Source organism: Phalacrocorax carbo, chromosome 6 (genome assembly GCF_963921805.1).
Source record: "Phalacrocorax carbo chromosome 6, bPhaCar2.1, whole genome shotgun sequence".
In the NCBI taxonomy this organism is placed as follows: Eukaryota; Metazoa; Chordata; class Aves; order Suliformes; family Phalacrocoracidae; genus Phalacrocorax; species Phalacrocorax carbo.
The window spans coordinates 59071139-59093745 of record NC_087518.1 but is presented as its reverse complement, the minus strand read 5'-3'; the positions used below and the strand labels follow the sequence as shown (position 1 = coordinate 59093745).

General features: G+C 40.6%; 1 protein-coding gene across 4 annotated transcripts in view; it reads left to right on the top strand.

Annotated features, from left to right (window-relative positions):
- The first annotated feature begins 271 nt into the window (after window positions 1-271).
- Window positions 272-22607, top strand: part of ARHGAP29 (Rho GTPase activating protein 29) — a 52882-nt gene continuing 30546 nt past the window's right edge. For 3 of the 4 annotated variants that reach the window (XM_064455533.1, XM_064455534.1, XM_064455535.1), the window contains exons 1-2: window positions 272-393; window positions 3112-3457. In XM_064455533.1, the coding sequence (XP_064311603.1) occupies window positions 3196-3457 (262 nt within the window). In that variant the 5' untranslated portion in view covers window positions 272-393; window positions 3112-3195. The remainder of the gene's footprint in view (window positions 394-3111; window positions 3458-22607) is intronic. The other variant, XM_064455531.1, reaches the window with a different exon arrangement.

The window sequence follows — 22607 nt, the reverse complement described above, 5'->3', positions numbered from 1 at the left end:
GCAGCTCCTTTCTCCTGAGTCTTGCAACCACCCCCGCTGAACGCCCGGCGGTTCCGAGCTCCTTTCAGGAGGAGGTCCCGGCTCCCCGGCCAGGCCCCGGGCCCACCGCCCCTCACCGCCCCGGCCCGCACCGCTCACCCCACCGCAGGGCGATCGGGCCCGTGAGGGGTGGTATCGCTCCCTGGGCGGGGTATAAGCCAAGCCCCGCCCACTCCCGCGCGGCCGACCAATGGCGGGCCGCGGGCGTGTAGGGGGTGGTGCCGGGAGCGGCGGTGGCGCCGGGGGCGGCGGCGCGGGCCGCGCTGAGGGGAGGGCGCTCCATGGGCAGCGGGGCGGGAGCGCGCAGGGCCCGCGGCGGCCCGGCTGCTGCCTGCGCACGGCCGCCGCTCTCCGGTAAGGGCCGCCGGGGGAGCTGGGACGCGCCGTGGCGGCGGGGGGAGGAGAAGGTGGGGGGATGTCGCCCGCCGGGGCCGCGGGGAGGAGCGGTGGGGGCTGGAGGGGCCCGGTCGGCTCCCAGGTGCGGGTGTCGCCCCTCCGTGCCCGGTTCCTCAGAGCGGTACCGTGCGGGGACCGAGGGCCCGCCCTGTCTCGCACCTCACGCCGTCCCCCGGCGGCGCCCTCGCCCGCTACCTGCCGCCCTCTCGGCCAAGGGGGGGTGGCTGCGGGGAGACCCCCGGCTCTGGGGGGGCGGTGTGGGGCCGAGGGGCGGTGGAATGCGGGGCGGGGCGGCGACCCCCGCCCGGGGCACGGCCCTGCCCTCGGCCGGGGGCTGGCGGCGCCGGGCGACGTGGCCCCGCCGGGAGCGTCTTCTCTTTTTCCTTCCCCCTCCCCACCGGGGAAATTGTGCTGGGAGAGCGAATTTCTGAAATATCTGGCGCTTTTCAATTTTTTTTTTGCCTTTTTTTTTTTTTTTTTCTTTTTCCGTCCGGACTGGCAGTGGCTCCCTCTTAGCCAGAGGAGTCTGGAGGCGTTTATAGAAAAGCTGGTGGATGCTTTTCGTTTTCAAAGCCAGAGTCTCCTGAAGAAATATGAAACACTTCTCAGTAATGAAAGGCATGTGTTCTGTGAGGGAAGGGTTCCCCCATCTGCCCCGTAAGGCAGGCATAAGGGCTAATATTTACGAGGAAAAGGTGACTGTCATACTAAACTCTTCGCTTTTGGTTCTGCTGCTGCTGTACCGCAAAAGCTTCCAAGTTTTTCCCATTCAGAAACACTTTGTCATCACTTTTACAGTTTTCAGAGTGTCTGCGTTAGCGTATTACTTGCTGCTTATCTGAATTTTTTTAAAAAATGCAATATATCTCTAAAATAACAAAACTTTAATAGTGTGGACTTGCAACGGGAACAGGTCTAACACATCATGCTACTTAAAGTTGACTCTGAAGCTGGCCAGACTTAAAAGGCATGTTTTTTAAATAATATGAAAATCTCTGTCTCGATATAAATAGATATCACGCTTGTTAAAAGGAGAGAATGTTATGTGGGGTGGTTTTTTTTTTCAGTAATTGCAAGGTGGAATTGCAAAGCAGCTTTGTAGCCGTGAGAATTATATGTGGGAACAGAAGAAACTTGCTTGAACATTATGCTTAATGTTTAATGTAAACCTCACTTCAATCTACTTGAGGGGTTTAGAATTGCTTAATTATCTGTCTTATTTGTATAGTCTCATAGGTACTGACTTTAAACAGTAAACAGAAATTAGAGCAGTTAATTTGTGTTAAATTCTGAAGTTTTCTTCCCTCTCCCCCCAGCACACGCTCCCTGGAAGGCCCACCAGGTTAATTACAAAAGCAACTGCTTTGACCACCTTTCCTCTGATATTTTTCAGTTGCAAAGAAGTAGTAAAGCAGGAATAATGGAAAAAAGAATTAAAGTGCATTAGGGTGACACCTGTTGAAATACATGGTGGGAGCATTTAAAATGTTAAAGGTGCTCCTTCAATTGTTCTGACAAATATATGCATGATAATCCGTTTCAGCCTGTGTTTTTAGATCATAATAACTTGTATTTTTAGCTCAGAATAGTTGAATTAGAGATTTTGCTGTAGATAGGCCTGCAACCCACGTTAACTTTTTAAGCTGTCATGTTCCAATTTGGGTTTTTTGTCCCATGTAGTGTTTACCACACAGTGTAGACTCTGAGAATTTCTCCTGGTGTTGAGAGGATAATAGGAGGCATTGTGTGAGCTGCTGGAACCATACCTGACTCCTGCCACCTGGAGTTGGCTGCTTTGAAGTGAATCACTTAACCTGACATGGGGAAATTTGCAGTAGTGTTCTGTTTTTCCTAAACAACATGAATGCAGGTAGTTGCTTAGTTATACCGATATAATCTCCCCTAAATTTGTGCGTTTTTATGGTGGAGCTTTAAGGTGTACTAAAGCACAGTAACACCCTGCAAGCTAACTACATTGAGATTTGCAGATAAACTTTGGTACTAAAATATTTTTAAATCTCTTCACTTTTCTATGCCTTTACTTTGATTGCCTTTCGTATTAAAAGATAGCAGGCTGAAAAGCCTGCATAACTTGTTTCAGGATGTTTTCCTTTCTGAGACAAACTGTGATAGGCCACCATTTCTTGCCTGGCACAATCTACACAAAGAAAACTCATCCTATCAGATCAAGGCTGTCTATTATCTTAAGAGACAGGATGCAGAATACATCTCAGTGGTTGATGCAAGCGGGGATGTTGCTCCCGGTCTGTATCACGTCAAGTGTTTTTGTAGTTGTATTCAGTTGTAGTAATGTTTCATGGTAAAGAAGAGGTCTCGGGATAGATGTAAAGAGCTTGATTCTTAAGGTTTCAGAATAAATTCTTAGGGAAGAAACCTTTCTCACAAAATAAGTATGCATCACAATTAGCTTTTGAAATAATTTCTGCATACCGTTGATTCTTATGCAACACTATATCTGCTCTGCAAATGAAAATAACTTCAAACAGTCAAAACTGTGTAATACTTCGGTTAAGCATTGTAATGTAAAGTGGTACGATCTCGAAAGAAGTTTTGGACCCTGTCAGTACAGAAATATTACTTCACATGTGTTTCTATACTAATCTGCATTTTTCCTTCTCCTCCACCTCTTCCTTCTTCCCCCCACCAATTTTTAAGGGTTTCATCTTTGGCTTGTCCAATGGACATCAAGCGACGCTGAGTGTTGACTGCGAGAGCTCTATAAGCACAGTGGCTGCTGGGATGTTGCGACAGAACGGTGGAAGTAACAAGCGTGGTTTGGGATTAGCCCGACTGTCTACCTCCAACTTCTTCACCATCTCTAATTCAGGAAATTGGGGAATGGGGCGCAGCACCAAGAGCAGCTCTCTGAGCAGCATCAGCTCCAACTCTGACTGCTATGATAATCCCGTTGTGGATCCAGAATATATCATGCAACTGGTGAATGATGTCAGAAAATTTGCAGATGTGCTGCTCTATTTGAAGGAAGCCATTCTTACAGAAGGTGCGTCAGTTGTTCTTCATTCTTAGATTTTCTGAAGCTCTCAAGATTGATGTTAATATATTTTTAACTAGTCTTTACTGTGGTTATTCCTCCTTGCCTGTTACCTTCCCCCTTCGTCCTCCCTTCCTCCTCCCCTCCCCTCCCCTAGCGTGATGATTACGGGAAATAGTGGTTGTTCGTTTGGGTTCTGTATTTCCACATCAGAACACTGTGCAATTTGTTTCATAATCATAACAAGGGAAAATAGGCTTTTAGCAGGCTGTCTAGCCTGATGTTAAAAGTTAGCGAGACCATCCACTGATTAGTTTTTAAGCACCTGAATTCTATTAATTCCAAAGAATTCTGTTAATATTTTGCTGATGTTTCAGTTTTCTAGGCTGTTCTGGTTTGGTTTTTGAAAATCCTATGTGCTGGTAGTTTGAGTTGTAAGGTAGAATGTCACTCTGTACTTTCTTCCTTTACAAGGTAAGCATTTACCATCTTCTGCCAGCAGGTGGAAACTGCAAATTTTCTTGCTTGTGAGAAGCGTGCATTGTTGTGTGTCCCTGTTCCTGTAGGGAAATGGTATTAGTCCGGTTTTGGTCATCAGCAGGAAAGCTTTTCTCTAACTTCTACAGAAGTAACGTTATCATGTTAATAGCTGAAATGACATCCAGAGCAGTTTTGTGTGAGGTGCCCTGAGTGCTGAGTGTTTGCAGTCACCTCTGTGTTTCGAGTGAGTCTGCACACAGCTGAAACAGCTCTGCCAAAAGGTGTGAACAAACCTTAACAGAGCAATAATTTGGGACTAGTGATTGCTTCATTGTCAAGAGTGTTTCTGCTGAACGGAGATATCTGTGAGGTGGGGTGTCTGGTGCCTGCTGGCGCTGAAATGGGCATCCTGTAGGAAAGGACTAGCAAAATACCAAAGTGTTTCAGTTGCCACACAGCAGTTGTTAATTAATATTCTATTAAAAATTTTGGACTCGGAAGATCCAGAAAACTAACATGGAAGGCAGGAGTTGTCTTCCCATTTTATACTATGCCGTGGAATTAATTTGTAAAACAGTGTTGTCCATTTAAAGCGTTGTTAATTTGTGAAGGAGAGAGGTTTCCATGGTTGGACATGTTCTTTTTGACCCCTGTCCCCAAAAATCTCATAGTATAGTGAGTTCTGTAATATAGCGTTTGCTTACTGATGGCTGGAGACAACCTCCTGGAAGCTGCAAAGTTTGGATTGCATTTCTCCATCTTACTTATTTTTGGAAAAGTTTACAGTTGTCTGTCCAAAAATTAACAAAAACGTACTAAGGTGACTGAACAGACTTCTTACTCATAAAATTCTGGTTCCTCATGCTTGCAGCTTACGACAACCCTGAAATTAGTTATGAGAGTTATTCCAAGGTGGAATGAATTGCAGAGAGAGGAAATTAATGTCTTCCTTTTTGGACAGCATTAATCTATTGACTTGATGTAGATTTTGTTGAATAGTAAAACTTTGCACTAAAGTTTATGAAGTAAGAACTAAAAATAAATTCTGCTGCTAGCTACAGAAGAAAAAATTGTTTTGACGTGTCTGCTGCATGCATCTGCAAGCAGTTCAGAAGTGGCAAGCGTAAGCAGTGCAAAGGGGTTGCATCAGTGAGCCCTTGCATTTGCCTGGTAAGCGCTCCTAGCATGTGCGGCAGGTCTTTTGGCCTCTAACCACTATTCTCTCAGTTCGTGTCTACATCTGCTGTTACTCATAATATTGTCACTCGGGAAGATTTGTCTAAAACCACCTCCTTTCTGTGCACAGTAACTTCGCTCTTGACCACGCGGCTCCGTGCTTGCCAGGGCCAGCTGTTCCACTGCTGGGGTCTGCGTTGGTAGGTAGGCTGATTCCAGGGGGTGCGTGCCTTGAGTTTCATACTGACCGATGGCGGTATGCCCTGCTTGTGGCATCTGAGCTGCCTTGGGAGAGTCCAGCTGTTACTCTCCCATGGTTTGCTTAACGTTCTCCTGATGTAGTGATACTATCTTGTGTGAAAAATCTAAGCTATTTTGGATTATAACATCTATTTGTGTCTAAACTAGATCATAAGTGCCTTTGGATTATAGACTTATACTGTGTTTTGTATGGTACCAAGTCAGTATATAACATCAAGAATAAGTTGAGCTCTCTTAAGGGGAGAGTGTTATACAACAGAAACTTTCTGTAGATTTCAAGGCTATTTCTCTGTGTGTTACTTATGCTGATATAACTTAATTTCTTCCAGTAGTGTCACTGTCATAATGCTGAATAAATTTTGGATATTACTTTTCAACAGAAGTAAACCCAGCATTGTAACTTACTTTGATTATTTTCAGACTCTCACCCAACAATGTTTCTTGTATAAACGGAAATCTAAAAAACTTGGAATCTCCTTGCTGGCACCAAGTAGGAAACTTGTTTCTTAATGATATTTCACATAAAGAAACGCCAAACACCCCCACCCCACCCTCCAAAAAAAACCCCATCCCAAACCCACAAACAAAAAACCCTCTGAATATAACTGTAGCATTGAAAAGTTTGTCAGCTGTTTGCACATGAGGGAGCTGCAGTTGGCCCTTGTGTTGAGTGAAATACCATGTGTTCCATATGCTTCAGTTCTTGCTGTCTCTTTTTTAAACTCCCTTTTGAGTCTGGGCATTGTACTCACTGGATGTAACAATCTGTTATTAGCAATTCAACTTGAGGCATAGAATCAAGATACTTTCCCAGTGTCTACATTAAAGAAGAGGTCTGGGCATTTTCTGAACCTAGGCCAATGAATCCAGTGTTGTTTCACAAGAAATTTTTTATTTAATTCTACTTGATGACAGGCTGAACCTGTGGTGGTTGAACTGCACAAAGAGTTAGTGCATCAGTCTCTTGGTCCACTCATCAGTTAAATTCCCAGATGAGCGAGATAGTGTCGTACGACTGATATTAGTAGGGATAGTTATATTGTCATCATGTCTGTGTTTGAACTGAAAAGTTGTCTTCATTTGCAGCATTCATACTTTATGAGGTCAGGGATAATTGAAATGTCTTGAGGACACACAAAATAAGTCAATCTTCTTTCCTTTCTGATAAGAAGAAAAGGAAAACAGTTCCTCAGAAATCCCTGCCTGGAAGGCCAGACTCAAGAGTATATGTTGAATTAATACCTGAAAGACTCAGGTAATTACCTCCAATTTGTGCTACTCTTATGACCATTCATCTGAGTGTTCAGCTTTGCTGATGGTATTCTGAATTTTTGATGTGCCCCAGGTGTAGTTCTTCTTTCAGTTTTAACGTATGTCCTAAGTACTAACTGTTAAGACATAATGGCTTGAAAGCTGGAGAGTTTTCTTTGTTTTGAGTTCCAGTAGTAAGTTTTCAGCTATTGTTTGAGAGTGTGAGAACTTAACTGTTGCCTTCAACTTGCACCCCTCTTTGATAAGGTAGGACATACAGTGAAGTACAGTATAAAGGCTGGAGCTATCTGTCATCTTCAGAGGTAGTAGCACTCAAGAAGAGAAGTACCTTTCCATGATAGAGAATGGTTTAGGAGCTGGGAAGTTGTTTGCCTTCCACAGGCACCTGCTGAGGCCTTAACAACCTGACTACAGTATTGAAAATACTTCAGAATATGAAATGTGTGAGGTATACTTAAGGTAAATCCTGTAACTTGAAGAGCTTAATTCTTGTCCCAAATCATGGGTTTGATGCCCCTGCAAGTGCTGTTGAATTTTGAGGCTGGGTGTCTTATACATGCAGAATATACTCTTCTGGAGAATAGGAGATACAAGGTAACATCTAAGGATGCCTATACCTCATAGAAGTTGTATAGAAAGCCACTTTTTGGGACAAAACGTGCAGGACCTACCTCTTACAACCTTCTATTAGAGAATTTAGCAGTTCAAACATAGTATTGCTTATTGCATAGATATGCAAAGTTGAGAATCTATTTAAGAATAGGTATTTATGTATGAGACTGGTGCCACTACAGTCTGCTGTTACTGCATGTAATAAATTCCACTGTTGCTTTAAGCAAATGATGCCACTGTGTGGTCTTTGCTCAAATGAGATTCATTTACTCAGGTTTAAAAGGACCACACAAAAGAATATTTAGGATGCAGTCTGAGTTTTTAATTAGAAGATATTTTACTAAGTGTTTCACTTTTAAAGGGAACATAGTAGCTTTTACTTGTATCACATCAGAGATGGGGGAAACATTCCCATTTCCTCGGTCTAAAGAGACTCAGCTACTAGTTTTGTGACATCTGCTATTTATCTTTCCTTTTTAAGGAATGTAATGTATGTTTCATACTGTAAGGTCTGCCCTTGGGACTGTGAGAAATATTGTGTTTCATTATGAATAGCTGTAAGGGTAAAATTTGCATGTGGTTTAAAAGTGCAGGAGCAATTATACTTCAATATATAATCTTGACTGTATTTCCTAATATATTTTGGAATTATTGCTCGCTCTATCACAAACTTTGAAGTAATCTTCAAAGTGTGACATTGTGTGCTTCATGCAGGTAATTCTGCATCTTCATGAGCAAAAGCTTTTTTTCTCAAGTTCATCCTATCTTCAACTAATGTAAATGGCAGCTGATTGTAAATGTGAATGTACCTTTTTTTCCTAGATATCTTAGAAAACAGAATAGCAAGATAAAGTTTTTATTTTTCATCACAAATTTCTCTTTGAGGATCAGATTATGCTGTCTGGTTTCTTCGAGTTTGATAAGTGGGGGTTTTGGGGGTTTTTTAGATTTTGTTGTTGTTAGGTTTTTGTTTGGTTTTGTTTTATTAAAAAAACTTAAGCAGAGGTAAAAATACTGGTGAAGCTGGATGGCCAGGTCAGGAATGTCTGCATCCTCCTTATAGTAGCACCAATACTTTCAAAAGGATCAGGAATGCTACCTAACTTGAAACCTATCAAGTCCTTATTTTTGAAGGATAAGATATTCAGCCCAGTGGGATGATTTTAAAGGTGTGTCAGGTTAAATAGTTTCTTCAAAATAAGGAACTTGTAATCTTTAGTGACCTCACAACCTTGTTTTAGCACCACGGAGACTGGTATTAATCACATGCTACGCTAAAAGCCAGAGGCTGTCTACTGAATATTGTGTCAGACAGTCAAAGATGAACGACTTCTCTTCAGCCCTTCCAGGCTTGTTAATTTATGCTTTTTTAGTACTTTCCATATTTTTAGTATGATTAAGGCACTGTATGATTTTTAGTATTTGATTTTTATTTCTGTATTTTCTTACAGCGTAAAACAATAATGTGCTTTTTCTGAGACAATGTTTTTGAAAGTCAGATAGTCCTGTTTTGCTAGGGAAATCTGAAGCTCATTAGCTATCGCAGTGAAGATTACAGATTGAAATTATGGTAATTTATAACGCTAGGTATAATTTTGCTGTTTGTTCTTTATTCCAATTCTGATGTTTCTCAGTGAAAGGTCCTGTCTTTGATACACCTTAAACTGGATGTATTTACCTGTCTAATGACACCTCATAGTATGAATGCTTGGTAGGTGGGCAAACTGCTCTGAACAAGGATCTGATAAAGCTTTTACCTTTCTTTGCAACAGCCTCTGGAAGGAATATTTGGGGGTTTTCTTGTTTTTTTGAGGGAAGTTGGACTGATTTATTCGAAATTTTTGTGGAAGATGGTGCTGGTTTTCTGTTTGATACTGTTTTGAGTCCTAAATAAAAAAGCTTAATGGGAGAAGGGAAAGTAAAATGCTGTCGGGGGACTATGAGAACATAGTGATTATCAAATGTATAAACAATTTGCTTGTGAATTGATTAAATGACCTTCAAGAATCCTTGGGAAAAGGCAGAGGAATTCACATAAAGCATAGCACGTTGTTTCTCTTATTCCATGTAGCACAAAAAAAGGGGAAAACAAACTGTCTAGTAGATAATAAATCCTATTACAGAAATCACAACATTTGAGGATGTTGACAAATAGTCTGAAGTGGAATTTTAATGTTAATCCCTTCCAGGATCTACTGAGATGTTAGATACTTGTAATACCTGAAGAATAAATGTTAAATTATTAAAATACGACCTTTTTTGTACTCTAGCTCTACTCAAACTTGGTCCACAATGAACTAACTGCATGTTTTAAATGTATTAACCTATAATAATGTTGTTCGTCCTCTTGCTGAACCAAATAAGTTGTTAAGAGGTGAATTCTGATAATGTATTTGCTGCTTTGGAGGTTATTGTTCCTGTAGCAGAGTTGGCAGAAGTGACCTTGTGAGCCACAGTAGGAGGGAAGCCAGGACTAAACCAGACTGGGGGCAGGTGTAAGGCAGCTGGAAGGAGTAACTTGTGAAAGTGCTCCTGCAGAAATTAGTTTTTTCTTCCCCCACCAACAGCTGAATTAATGGTACAGTTCTGTAAGTGTTGAAAATCTACAAGATGCATCTAAAATTGATGTTTTCTTATTACAAAGCTTGTTATGTTTAAGGCTCTGTTTTAAACCATGCTAATAGTGTATTTGCACACAACTTAGAGAAGAAAACTGTGAGCTGCTATGATCTCTCAACTTCTGGCACTGGCAGTTCAATGGTGACTGCACAGCAAGCCAGTTCAGGGGCAGATCTGCGTGAAAACAAGTTCTAGGAAGAAAGAAACTAGTTTTCAGCCAGATCAGTTTCATGAACTGACTGTAAGGTTGTACTGAGTACCAGCAAAACAGGGAGAAGGCAGCTGACAAACAAGTGGCCAGAGGTTAAAATGGAACAAGACTGTGAGGGTCTAGGCAGAGGTGGCACGAAACTCCACCCTGGCATCACTGCTGAACCCTGTACCAACTCTTTTGACTTCTCTGTTGAATGCTAAGTTTGGCAGGGGTATATGAAAGTGCAGGGGGAGCAGAGAAGAACAGCAAGCAGAAAATGCCCTTTGTAGATGGCAAATTAATCAGCCTTCTTGGCTCTGGGCTTTTGGCATATTTGAATTTGACAACCATCTTCTAAATTTGCCTTCCTAAAACCTGCTTCTTATATGCAAAGACATATGTGCTTCCAGCCTTTCTGACCTGGAAATTCTTTAGTACACCCTTTCACATATCTCCAAGTAGTAGTCACTTCTAAATATTAGTTCTGTCAATCTGAAATTGAAACTTTGATGAATGTGAAATAGCCTTTCAAGCTAAGAAATGTAAAGGATGTAAACACTGATAAGAACAAAGTAAATAATTCTTTTTTTAACAAGTAAAATTATTGCTAAGAATCCAAAGCTAATATTAGCGATTTTTTTTTAACAGCTTCTGATGCTTTTTATGGCAAAACTCAGAGGAAAAAAAAATAGGCATGTAAACTGCTCCTTTTAGTCAAGCTTTAGGACCAGAGCAAGCTGGAGACCTCCTGCTCATTTTCCCATGCTTCCCTTACTTTCACACCGTCCTTCCTTCCTGGCCTCTCTCATGAGCAGAAAGCACAGAGATCCCTGGCTGTGAGTCCTGTTCCTGTCCAGTGCCAGATGCCTCAAACCTCGTAAGTTTTGCAAAGAAAGCAGAAGTCTGATGTACTCCAGAGGGCTCTGTCCATAAAAGAACTAGTGAAGCCTGAATGAAGGCAAGCCCACAACAATCCAACAAAAAAGAGTTTCCAGTCAAAGTTCATGGGAGACAGCCGTAGCTACAGACCGTGCTTTTCCCCAGGAATGTTACATTTAAGCCGGGAGAAAGAACGTCCCACCTTTCTTTCCATTTCACTCCAGACCGTTCCACAACCTGCTTTCCCCAAGCTTCTTGTTTTCTACAAGTCTGCCATCTTGCAGGCTTTATGTTAGGGAGTCTTGGACACTAAGGCGCTGTGACCAGTGCCTTAGGAGTTGGGTATTTTCTTTTGCTTTGCAGGTTTGCAATATTAGATCACTGCTTAATTAATCTGAAGTCACTGAATGATTCTGCTGTTTCCAGTGATCTGAAAAAGCGGAGGAAAAAACTTCTTTTGAAGTTCAGTTCAAGCAAAGCTGTATCTTCATTGTCAAAGTGTAAGCTGCTTGTTAAATGCAGGTTGCTAACATTGGGTAGTAAATGCTGTTTCTTCAGTTTCAGGGAAGATTGAAGTTATTATTTAACTTAGTGGACCAGCAGATAAGTTTGTGGCTGATAGTACTACCCCTCCCCCCAGCTGCATACTCCACATTCCTTCAGAACAAATGTTCACTTGTTGCTATAGTGTCTAAGATCAGCAGTCAGGAGGTGTGTGTGTGTCTTGAAGGCCTGTGAGAGTTTAAAATGTAAAATCAACCCTCATGTGCAGTCCGGATATTTTTGTTGACTTAAATAATTTGCATATCCCTCTTTAGGAAAACTCTGAACTGTTTATGAGAGGACAGGCATTTTGCATTTTTATGTTGCTTTTGAAGTGCAAAAAAAGTAATACAAGGCAAAACTCTTCCTCCTTATTGCATTTCTGATGTACAAAAGAATCTCAAAACACAGAGCCTTAGCGAGTTTGTTAATTAGAATGACCTTTTCGTCACAGCAACTAGGCTAATGAAACTGAAATTACAAGATTAGCGAGATGAAAGGTGAGTAGTGAGGAAGAGAGTGAATAGTTGGATTGTATTTTTTTAATGTAAATGTGAAGTTAGGTCTTTCAACAACAAAAATTCTTCTAATATAGTTTGCAGCTTAAATGGGAACGCTTGAACACAAAAACTTGTATCTCTCAAAGAACTCTGCCCCAACATGTGAAAGATTTGATCCGTATCCAGTGTGAAGTGTCGTGTCCTTAACAGCTATTCCTGTGTATGTGTAGGAGCTTTTGTGTTTACAAACAAAACAAGAACCCCTTGCTCTAAATTAGTTTCCTACTCTTGGCGAAATGTACTATAGTGTATCCGCAAAAATGTTCCATCTTCTCATTTTTCTGATGCATCAAATTATGAAAGTTGCAACATAAAACAAGAACGATACAAGTAACTTCTGTGTGCCTGACAGTGTAGAGTTATGAGTTGTGACTGTCATCTTAATGATCTTGAATTCATGAAGATTTCACAGACTAAGTCATTCCTTTTCCACCAGTTTCACTGGGAGTGTTTGTTCTCCTATTTATGTAGCTAGGTCACAGAGCTGAAGCTGACTTGTTTCTTAATTCCAAGCAAGTGTTCGTCTAAGCTGGCAGTTGCAGTGGTTTGGTTGTGTGAGACCTAATGTCTCGGTATTAGATTGGAGTTAGAACTGCTGGCAGGGTAGGAGATTTGATACAGAGCTTGGACCTCGGTCTTGTAGGTAGCTGTTGCCCTTTTTTAAGGAAAGTAGGGAAGTTCTGGGGACTCACTCCTTTGTCTCCCTCGAATTCCCCTTTTATAGAAGATTGAGGTGACTCATGTAAGGCTGTAGAAAATAGTTATGTTTGGGTTAAACTTTCATCTTAATGGCATTCATTACAGAATGGTGTAACTGAAAAACATAGGACTTGAGGAATTTTTTTTTGTAGAGGCTGTGATTTAGCCAGACAAAGGATTTTTCCTTTTTACTGCTCTTTCCTTGTTTACTGTTTGAAGGTACTTTCTTGGGCTAATTGTTAAAAATATGTAGGAACTCTTACTTGCTAATTTGGTTGTCTTGAGTCTTCAAAATAAAGATGAATATTGGTTTAATCAAACTTACCCCTTCAGAGTTATGTTATGTGTCATGAGTAAATGCTTCGGATATTTGAGCAAGTCGAGTTATTGCTTAAATCTGAAGTGACAATGAATTACTGTTTAAATTTCAAATGGCGATGAAAATATATCTAATGCAAGGAGCAGTGAAAAGCTTTTAAAGGAACTTACAAGACTTATTTCTGGGATTAGGGCACTCAGTTACGTAGTCCTTTTGCTTGTGAAGCAGCATTTAAAATGGGTCCAGTTGGCTTTGGTCTAGAATGATGACCAGAGAACGAATGCTAGCACTTCGGTCTCTCACTTTCTTGTATGTGTGTATGTGAAATAACATACAGATATTTTTTATTTTTTAATGTAAATGGGTATTGGAGAATGTACAGGAGAAATAAGAAAGGTTAAGGTTCAAATTCTGATTACTTCAGCTGTTCCAAAGAGCTGTTGTAATATAGCATGTTCCCTTTTTCACCTGTGGTGATTCTCTGTGCTGCGTTTAGATTGGGTTCAGGGTCCACAGGTGAGTGTCGGAGCAGCTCATGCCATTTTTCAAAGTCCTGTTAGTACTACTTATCTGAGCTTTGTTACTTTGCGGTTTGGGGTGTCGTCCCCCCCCCCCCCCCCCCCGCCCCGGGGGGCTTTTTTTTCATTAATCTGTTGTATTTAGGGTATATAAGGTACTTTGTTCTAGATGCTACCACAACTATGGAACTAAAAAGTCTGTCCAGAAGTTCTTCAGTGCTGATAAATGGGGGGAAAATATTTACTGGAATCACTGAAGGGGAGGTGCAGAGAAACAGAACAGTACTGGTCAACAAAATGGGCTGTGGTCTCAGTGCATGAGTAGGCTAACCACTGCCAGCGGAAGAGCAGTTGAAGGAGGCAGTTTTTGGAGGGGTAGTCCTTTATGTTTTGTAGCTTAGTAGCGTACATGAATTGTGATAGTTGAGTGAAGACAGTTTGTGAAGGGCCTTAAGAAAGCGACCGTGATAAATTGCGTATGCTGGCTGTGAAGAAGGGGAAGCTAAGAGTAGGATTGAGATTGTAGAGTTGTCAAATGAAATGCTCTCTGGTATTCATGTTTAAGCCCTTGTGTTAAGAACAAGCAAGCAAATTCAGCAAGGAATGGAGAACTCTTTCTAGCTGTACCTGGCTTTGGCTGATGGCTAGACTTGAGATTTTAGAGGATATGGTGGAGAACTTAATTTGGAAAGAAAGCAATAGGTCTGGAGCATATAAATACACTGGATTCTTAATAACGAGAGAAGCTTGTTATACATCAAATGCTGCATGCCATTGAATGAAAAATTAAATGGATGGGGCTGCTATTCAAATATGTAGTTTACCAAGTTCTGCCTGTTTCTATTATAATTTTCATATTCTGTAGCTTTTACTGGCCTGTACATCCTTTGGTTGTTTTTTTTTAATTTAGCATTGACTAGCTGGAATGACAAGCTTGGTGGTACTAGGAGGAAACAGCTGTGTAAATCCAAAGCCATAAAGCAAACAGAATCTGTGGTTTGTCTTTTTCACCTTTCCACTGCAAGTTATGTGTGAAGAAATACTACTCAATTGAAAATGTATAGCAAGCTGTGCAGAGGGTTTCTGTTGATTTTTGGGATGTGCAAGTGCCAGTCTGACATCAGTTACTGCTATAATGACAGAGTTGTAGGGTTTTCTCTTTACAGAAAAATCGTCGAAGTTGTTTTGGTGTGGAATATCTGATACCAAAATGTTACATTGCACAGGAGATTGAGTATTTGTGAATCTAGGAAGTGGGAAGACTTGGAAGTATTTCCTCTTGAGCATTTCAATGGCTCATCTCGCTGTAGAGTTACCTGTGCAAGTTACAGAGCCAGGCTTTACTTTCTGGGGTGGTTGTTTCAGCAGGACTTCAATGCTGGAACTTCAATAATTAATCCTTTATGTTCACCAGTTTTCTGGATGGCTAATGGTACTGGCTGCTGCTTCAGTGAGTTGAATCCCACTTAAAATCTAGGTTGATTTTGCATAACTTGTTTTTTAATCAGCAAAACAGAAATGGAATGCTATCACATCCTGTAGTAGTCTATAACTGTGTTTAAAAGATCCTTTGAAAGAAATGCACAAAGTAATGCACGTCTTGTTTAACACCATATAATCTCATAATCCTGGCTTTGTGCGGTCTTTTGAAAACGAGGTGGGCTGGCAGCAATAAAATAGCTTCTTCGCTCCATCAGTGACTTAGGCTAAAAGCAGAAGGAACAGCCATGTAGAACAAATAGTGTTTTAGACTAAAAGTAAAATGAGTTAAAGGTTAAGTATTTTTTTTATAATCTCTTGATGTGGGTTAGCAAAGGTTAAATTTATTTTCTTTTGAATGAATACACCAAAACTTTCACACTACCCTTTCTGTGTTCCAGTTTGATTTGGTAAGATCAACTTTCTGGGGATACTCTTTCCTTTTCTGACCTGTTCTTTTTTCCAGAAATCTGTGCTGTTAAAGTTGAGTGAGTATTATTTCATATCTTTTTAAGAACTTGAACCAATATGCAAGGAACACAGTTGCTTAAAGCATAAAAGTTTTCTCTTTTTAAGTTAACAGTGTCTTCCGCTGGCAGCTGTTCAGTCCAGGAACTCCTTTACTAAGTTTTAGTGAAATGCCCTTGAATAAGAAATAAGTAGCATAGTGCTGAAAGCATAGTTGCTAACCCTGATGGATATGACTTTCCGGTGAAACGTGACTGATCAGGCTTATTGCAGATGTATCCATCGTAAAGAATGTAATCTTACATCCACTTGATAATTTACATTTCTGACTTAAAACGTGTTCCAGAAGTGCTGAAGTGTCATCCTCACCTAGTTTTATTCTTAAACTTCTGGAAGACTCATGGAAATTATATGAACAGTGGCTAAAATGGCCATGTAGTGTGTTCGCTCTTATTTGTCAGAAACAGGTAAATAAGGAAACTCCAACAATTTTTGTTATTGGTTTCTGGTCTTTAAATTTTGGGTTATTAAAAGATTCATGTATTCTAAAGATTAAACTGCATGGCTGAGCATATCTAGGTTAGTTGACTGGAATCTCAAGGCTAGTAGAACACAAAAGTTGAAGGAATGTAGCGTACAGCATATTGAAATAGATTAATGAAAAGCTGCATTGTGGTAGGTTTTCTCCAAAAGGCTTCCCCACATGCACAAATAGGGAGTTCATCTATGAATTTAAATGTCAAATGAATGTGAAGTAACAACTATTCTGCTAATGTCAGTTGGCAAATTGACATAATGAAAATATTTAACTACTTTCAGTGTAGACAGAATTATAAGGTTTTGATTATTTTGCATGTGCACCAGCTATTTTCTTGACTCTTTGAAAAGATGTTTTTATGGCACCTTGATTTTTTTAATATAACTTTCCATTAATTTCTGAAAATTAATTTAGTCTTGTTTGCCCTATTTACATAGGCAAGAAGGACTTCTAACCTAAGCTTTGACTTTTTAGAAGTACAGAATTGGCCCATAATTAAAAAGGGGTAGGAATGTTAAGCCTCACTTTAAAAACAAACCAACCCCACCACAGATTAAGGTCACATCAGAGGCTAGTCAGCATGGTTAAGGTCAAATCTAAATGGATAGATTGATGTATTTTGGCCAATCCCTGATAGCAAATGACAAATCTGAAAGGGCTGTTTGGGTGTTTGTGGTACACAACAAAAACTCATCATGCTAGAAATCTTACCTGGAAGGTTGGACTAACGGGGGATAGTTTTGTGTTTTATCCAAGAGCAATTTTTCTGCAAAAATTGCAAGCCTGCACTTTTACCCTGTTTATCTAAAAAAGTCAAGGGAGAACTTCCACCCTAAAAATATCAAAAAATGTGTAAATACCAGGTGCTTAAGTTTAACCTAAATTTGTACAACCTAATTTTAAGATCAAACGTAGCAGTTTAGCAATAAAGATGCAACTGGCTTGCCAAATGTTAAATCCTTTCTCATTTTAGAAAAGCATTATTTGCTTTAAAAGATTAAATCAAACATTGCCACTTTCAATATACTGTGATCAATAAGCTATTTGTAGGAAGCTTCCACGCATTCTTGCTGAATTGGATCTGTATATTGTTCTTCTCAAAAACCCTCCCAAACTGTAATGCTTTTATGTCAAATGTAGGGATTTGGGTTACTATTTTTATGCCTTTCTTCTCATTCCTGATCAAACTTTACATGTCCTCAGATTTCTTCACTGAAATAATTGCTTAACTGTTTGTTTTCTGTAAGTTGTCAGTTTTCCTGCAATATAATGTGATTAAAACATGGGTTGTGGTGGATTCTGGAGCGCATGTTGCCAAAGACTGTATGAATTTGGTCTGGTGTCTTTTAATGATGCCATGACAACAAGGGTTGCCATGATACTGATTAACAAAAAAGCTTGGACTGGCCAGCTCGCTATTTTGAAAGCTTCAAGTACAACATTTCTTGACAGGGATGGGTAGGTAGCTTCTAATTCTGCATCGTAACACGGGTTTGAAATGTGATGATTTCACTGGTGCCTTTGGCAGCTCCCAGCCTTGTTAGAGATTTTTACAAGGATAAATTCTTCCAGAAATTCTTTGAGTGTTTGTTTTTCAGTGAATTAAAATGTTTCCTTCTTACATCTGCAGCATGTTTATACAGCCAAATAAAGGAAGAAATATGATAGCTAAGATTGCCCTGTTCTCATCACTCCTGAACTGTGGCCACCAGCAAATAAAATATCTACGCCACCATTAAAGGAAAAAAGTTTTGTTCATTTTATATCTGTACAATAAATGAAAATCACGTCTAGCCCATGTTTATTGCCTTACAAAAGCTTCCTTGAAACTAGACTAGACGGCAGTGACATAGGTTGACTTCACTATGGTCAAACCAAAGTGTAAAGCATGCTTTCACTCTGATTAGTTCTTGTGTTTTCAGTGTGCTAGTGACCTCTGTCAAATCAGACAAATATGGCAGGCTGTCAATCATGTTAGAGTGGGGCTGACAGGGGGAGAAGGGCGAAAATAAAATGATGGGTTGGTCTGGGACTGTTTCCCAAACTGCAGATGTAGGAATTAAGTGATTTCCACACAGCTCATTGTTGTGTGATTGTTTTGCCTACTCTGTGATGCTCAATGGGAAGCCTTATAGTCTGGATCAGGTTCAGAACCGAGTGCTGACAGTTTCCTAGTACACAATACGGACATTGATGAAGATGATAGTAATGGGATTTTAGTTTCAAGTTGTTTTACCTTGCATCAGCTTCATTTCAATGCCAATGACTTTTTTTTCCCTCAACCTACGTGGCATAGCTATCATGTAATCCTTCTGCGTAACCTCATGGAAACAGGATGTAATTTACCTTAATGCTGAAAATGAGGTTATTAGTAAATAAGAGTTGGCAGTCTTTTAGCCAAGATGTTGGTCTTGCAGATTGAAATGTTGGTTACTGAAACTTATTTCTTCTGAATTCTTCTAAGATCGAAAGTGATGAGGAGTTGACTGCATTCCATAAGGTGAAACTTTAATAAAACGTCATGGATGCAGATATTGGGGAAATTACTTCCCAGTTTGTGTGCTTGTTCTCGCCATTGGCCTGCAAGACTGTTCTGTCTGGCCTTTTCTTCTGGAGGAGATTGGGATGTATGCACATGATGTGCAGTGGTACTTAAAACCAGAACTGAGGCTCCTGTATTTCAGTGGAAGTGAAAGGGGAGCTGAGGTACGCACTCCTCAGCTGATCCTGGGAAAGCAGGAATTGACAAAGGAAGTTCTCAAAACAGGGACTAGACCTAGTGAGGGTGATGGTTAGCTTCTGCCACTGGCTATGCCCTGGAGGCTTTGTACACAACTGGCATTCAAGTGTTCTCCTCCAGCTGCATTTATTAATCTTAAACTAGTGGTAACATCCATACAGTGAGTGAGCTAGGTTGTGGTAGACACTTATCAAAGACAAGGCATTTATTTATATTTGTGAGGAGAAACTATTTGTGCAAAGATACAAGTTACATTGTTTATATTAAATTTATCTCGCTTGCTGAGAAGATCTTATATATATTCCCCTCCCATAGTCAAAAGAATGGTCTGTGTATAGAAGCTTGTGGCGGTGGAGAGAATGCATGGCAGCTTGTTCCACGCTGATAGTATCTTTCACTGTGTGTAATGTTCTTGAATGCTACTGAATGCATGGAGTAAATAATCACACCTTTCTACTTGTAAAAAGCTTCTTATGGAAAGCAGGACCTTATTAGATGGTGTGAACTTGAATATTTGCTTTGAAAGTCTTACATGTAATCAGACTTCAAGAATTTTTCATGGATGCATTACTTTTCAGTTGGTATATCTAGATCGATACCCTATCTTTCCTTTTCATCAGCGTGACCAACTTCAGTTCTAAACAAACTTTTAGCCACAGCAAAACCATAGTTGTGTTAGTGGTTCCCCTTCTCTTATGGTTGGTGGAAATGGGGTAGTAGAAGGAGAGTCTGCCGCTGTCAGAAGGTGTTTGTGTTCTGGGTGGAGAAGTGGTAAGCAGAACGGTGCATGCATCTTCTGTACGCATCTGAACAGCAATGTAGGATGTGCGATGGCCATGGAGGGGAAAAACTGTATGTTAGTCTGTATTTAAATCGTCCTGGCAAACATTTGTTGAAATAAACAGCTTCCGAAATGTTTAGGCCAACAATAAATCAGGTCAGACAAAAGAATACCAGCCAACTGACACAGCAGTGCCTTTCCCGACTGCACGTATTGTGACCAGCCCTGACTTGGCAGCGAGGGTGACTGGCACTGACAAGCTTCATGAGCAAATTTTGGTTTGTTTTGCATGGACAGAATCTGTAGCTATAAGGCCCGTCCATTACTGCTTGCTAGTATTTACTAAACAAAGGCTTCCTGTTGAGAAATACCTAAAATGAGAAAATGGATAGCTTATTCTGTCTTTACTTTAAAGATGGATGAGTGGTGATAAAATGTGGTGACTGAAACCATTGACGAGTGGGATGCTAATGACAACAGCGTGCTACTGAGGTGGCTTGGCTGACACTGACAGGCTTCCCAGCTGCTTTGTTGTATCATTCTTGTTCATTAGGTTTGCCAGCTTTGAATGCATGCTTTTTCACCCTATTCTTCTTTCTCTACTTTTCCTACAGAGCATGCTTTCACGTGGTTGCCTTTATATTTTGGAAGAGCTTGTTTTCAGCTAAAGTAAATGACATTTTTTTTCTTTTGGGGGGTAGAGGGCTCACTGATTCTTCCCAGAGATTCCAGGAAACTGCAGTCACCTAAGCAAACAGCTGAACTCACGTGCCCGGAGGGGTCCCCTCTGCTGCAGAATCACCAGCAGACACAGTCCTCTAGGCCTGAGTACTAACTAGTCGTCTATGCTATTGCAATTCATGTTATTAAGCTTGAGAAATATTTTAAACCTGACATAGCATCCACTGGTGGAAGAATTTCTTGCTTGACTTCATGTAGATAAATGAATATGTACAGGAGAAAAGGGACAGAAGAAAAACTGAAAGTAAATATTAATTTTTATGACTACTTAGGCCACATTGAATTGCTGCAGAAACTTGGAGACATATTTCCTCATTCATTTCACTGTAAACAATATTTGTTCTACTGTTGTTTTGGCCTCTTAGCCATTTTCGGACTCCTTAGTGTTAAAACTGTGTTTCTGTTAATCTGGCATATTTAGATTGTTTTACTACTTGAGGTTTCTAGATCTGTCCTGAACAGGAAATCTCTGGTTTGGTGTCTGTTTGGTGAGTCTCAGTCGCTAAATGCAGGGTAGTTGTGGTTCCTGATGGCTTCTGCCCCCACCCCACTACTTGTGTCACAGACCTTTTGTCTTCTGGAGGCCCAGAACAATGTTTCAGATATTCTGTAAACAAATAATAGTGATGGAATACAAAGAAATCTCAGTTGGGTGTAGCCAGACCTTTGCCTTTGAGAGTACACATAACTAATCTCATGCTTGAATGCATTATTTTAGTGATGGTGTTCTCCTGGATGGTATGATAAACATCTACTTCAACGCAGCAGTTGTTTTCAACTTGCATTTCCCTTTGAAGCTCGCTGCTGCTGCTTCAAACTTGAAGATGCTTGTGTCCCTTAAGTTTGTGGGTTTGGGGTTTTTTTTCCCCTCTCTCTCTCTCCTCCCACTCCCACTTATTTTGTTTTTCTCCCTAACTCTGTTGGTCTGGTAAGATATAATCAAATCTTAATGCTAAGAAACTGCATTTTGGGATCAGATATGCTTTAATTAGTCTTTATGATTTTTTTTTTTTCCCCTTAACCTAACCTGTAAGGAACCTCCAGCGGCTGTTTTATCCTGTAATGACAAGCCTGTAGTTGTGGGTCACACTGAACTCCCCAGAATAAATCACGCAGTTAGTCGCATGCCTGTGATGCACAGAGAACTCAAACTGGGAGTAATCTGTAGGTTGGTTTGCCTGCTTTCCTGCCTTGTCTCCCCTCCCCTACTTGTTTGGGGTCCAAAAGTCTACCCACCAAAAGGACCTAGTTATGGGGAAGGCTTGTGGCATATAGTCTTCAAATGCCTCCATAAAAGCTTGTCTGTCTCAGTCCTGACAATAAAAATCATTAGTCCGAATGAAGGATTGTGGAGTATTTGTCTGCCTCTGGAGGTTTATAAGAAGAGATGAGACACGACCTCCATGACTAACTCCTCCTTTAAGTATTTCAGAGCTTCGGTCTGCACACTAGACATGCTTCTTAAGGAATTAATTGGAATTACCATTAACTATCTAATATCCTATTTCCTGAAAATAACATTACTATAATTTTCCGATTTATTTTCTACGTTGTCTGATCTACTTTGGGTTTTTGGGCATCAATACAGCTCTGCTGTCTTTGCCTTTCCCCGTTGCCTTTGCCTGGAGCTGCCCAGTACTCCCAACAGCATTTATTCTTGCATTGATGGAGTACAATTGAGGCTTTGATGGATTAAAGCCCGAAGGGACCATTAAAATTATCTGGTTTCATTTTGACAGCTATAGAATTTCTCCAAGTGTTAGAAGGTGGCAATGGCCATGCTGGCTTAGACTAAAGCTGTGCCTAACTGGGTGTCTGAGCTCCAGAGACTGCCAAAAGCCAACAGCTAGGGAAAAGTAAAAATTATAAGCTGGACCTATCTTCTGAACCCTCTCTGCTTAGGGGAGCTCTTGCACTGTTGCCAGTTCCTTGTTTGTTTTAGTACAAGGCTTAGTAGTTCAGTAGACTAATGAGTGAAGTAATTGAGTGAAGAGAAGTTGTGGAGGCAGGTTCAAAAGGAATTAAATTAATTCCAAGACAGCAGGTCTGTAAGCAGTTACTAAAAGCATAGGAAGCGGCCGGTCTTGTCTCCTAAGCAGCATTGCCCACTGCTAGCTGGGCCCATGGCCTGACCTGGTAAGGTATTTACTGTCTCATTAGAAACCCAGAGGGAAGCTTAGAAGAGCTTGTCTAGTCTCTCCTTGTTTCCATGTAAACTTCTTGTGTCGATGCTGTGTTTTGGCAAGAAATTCTACAGGTCTGCTACATGAAGAATCACCCT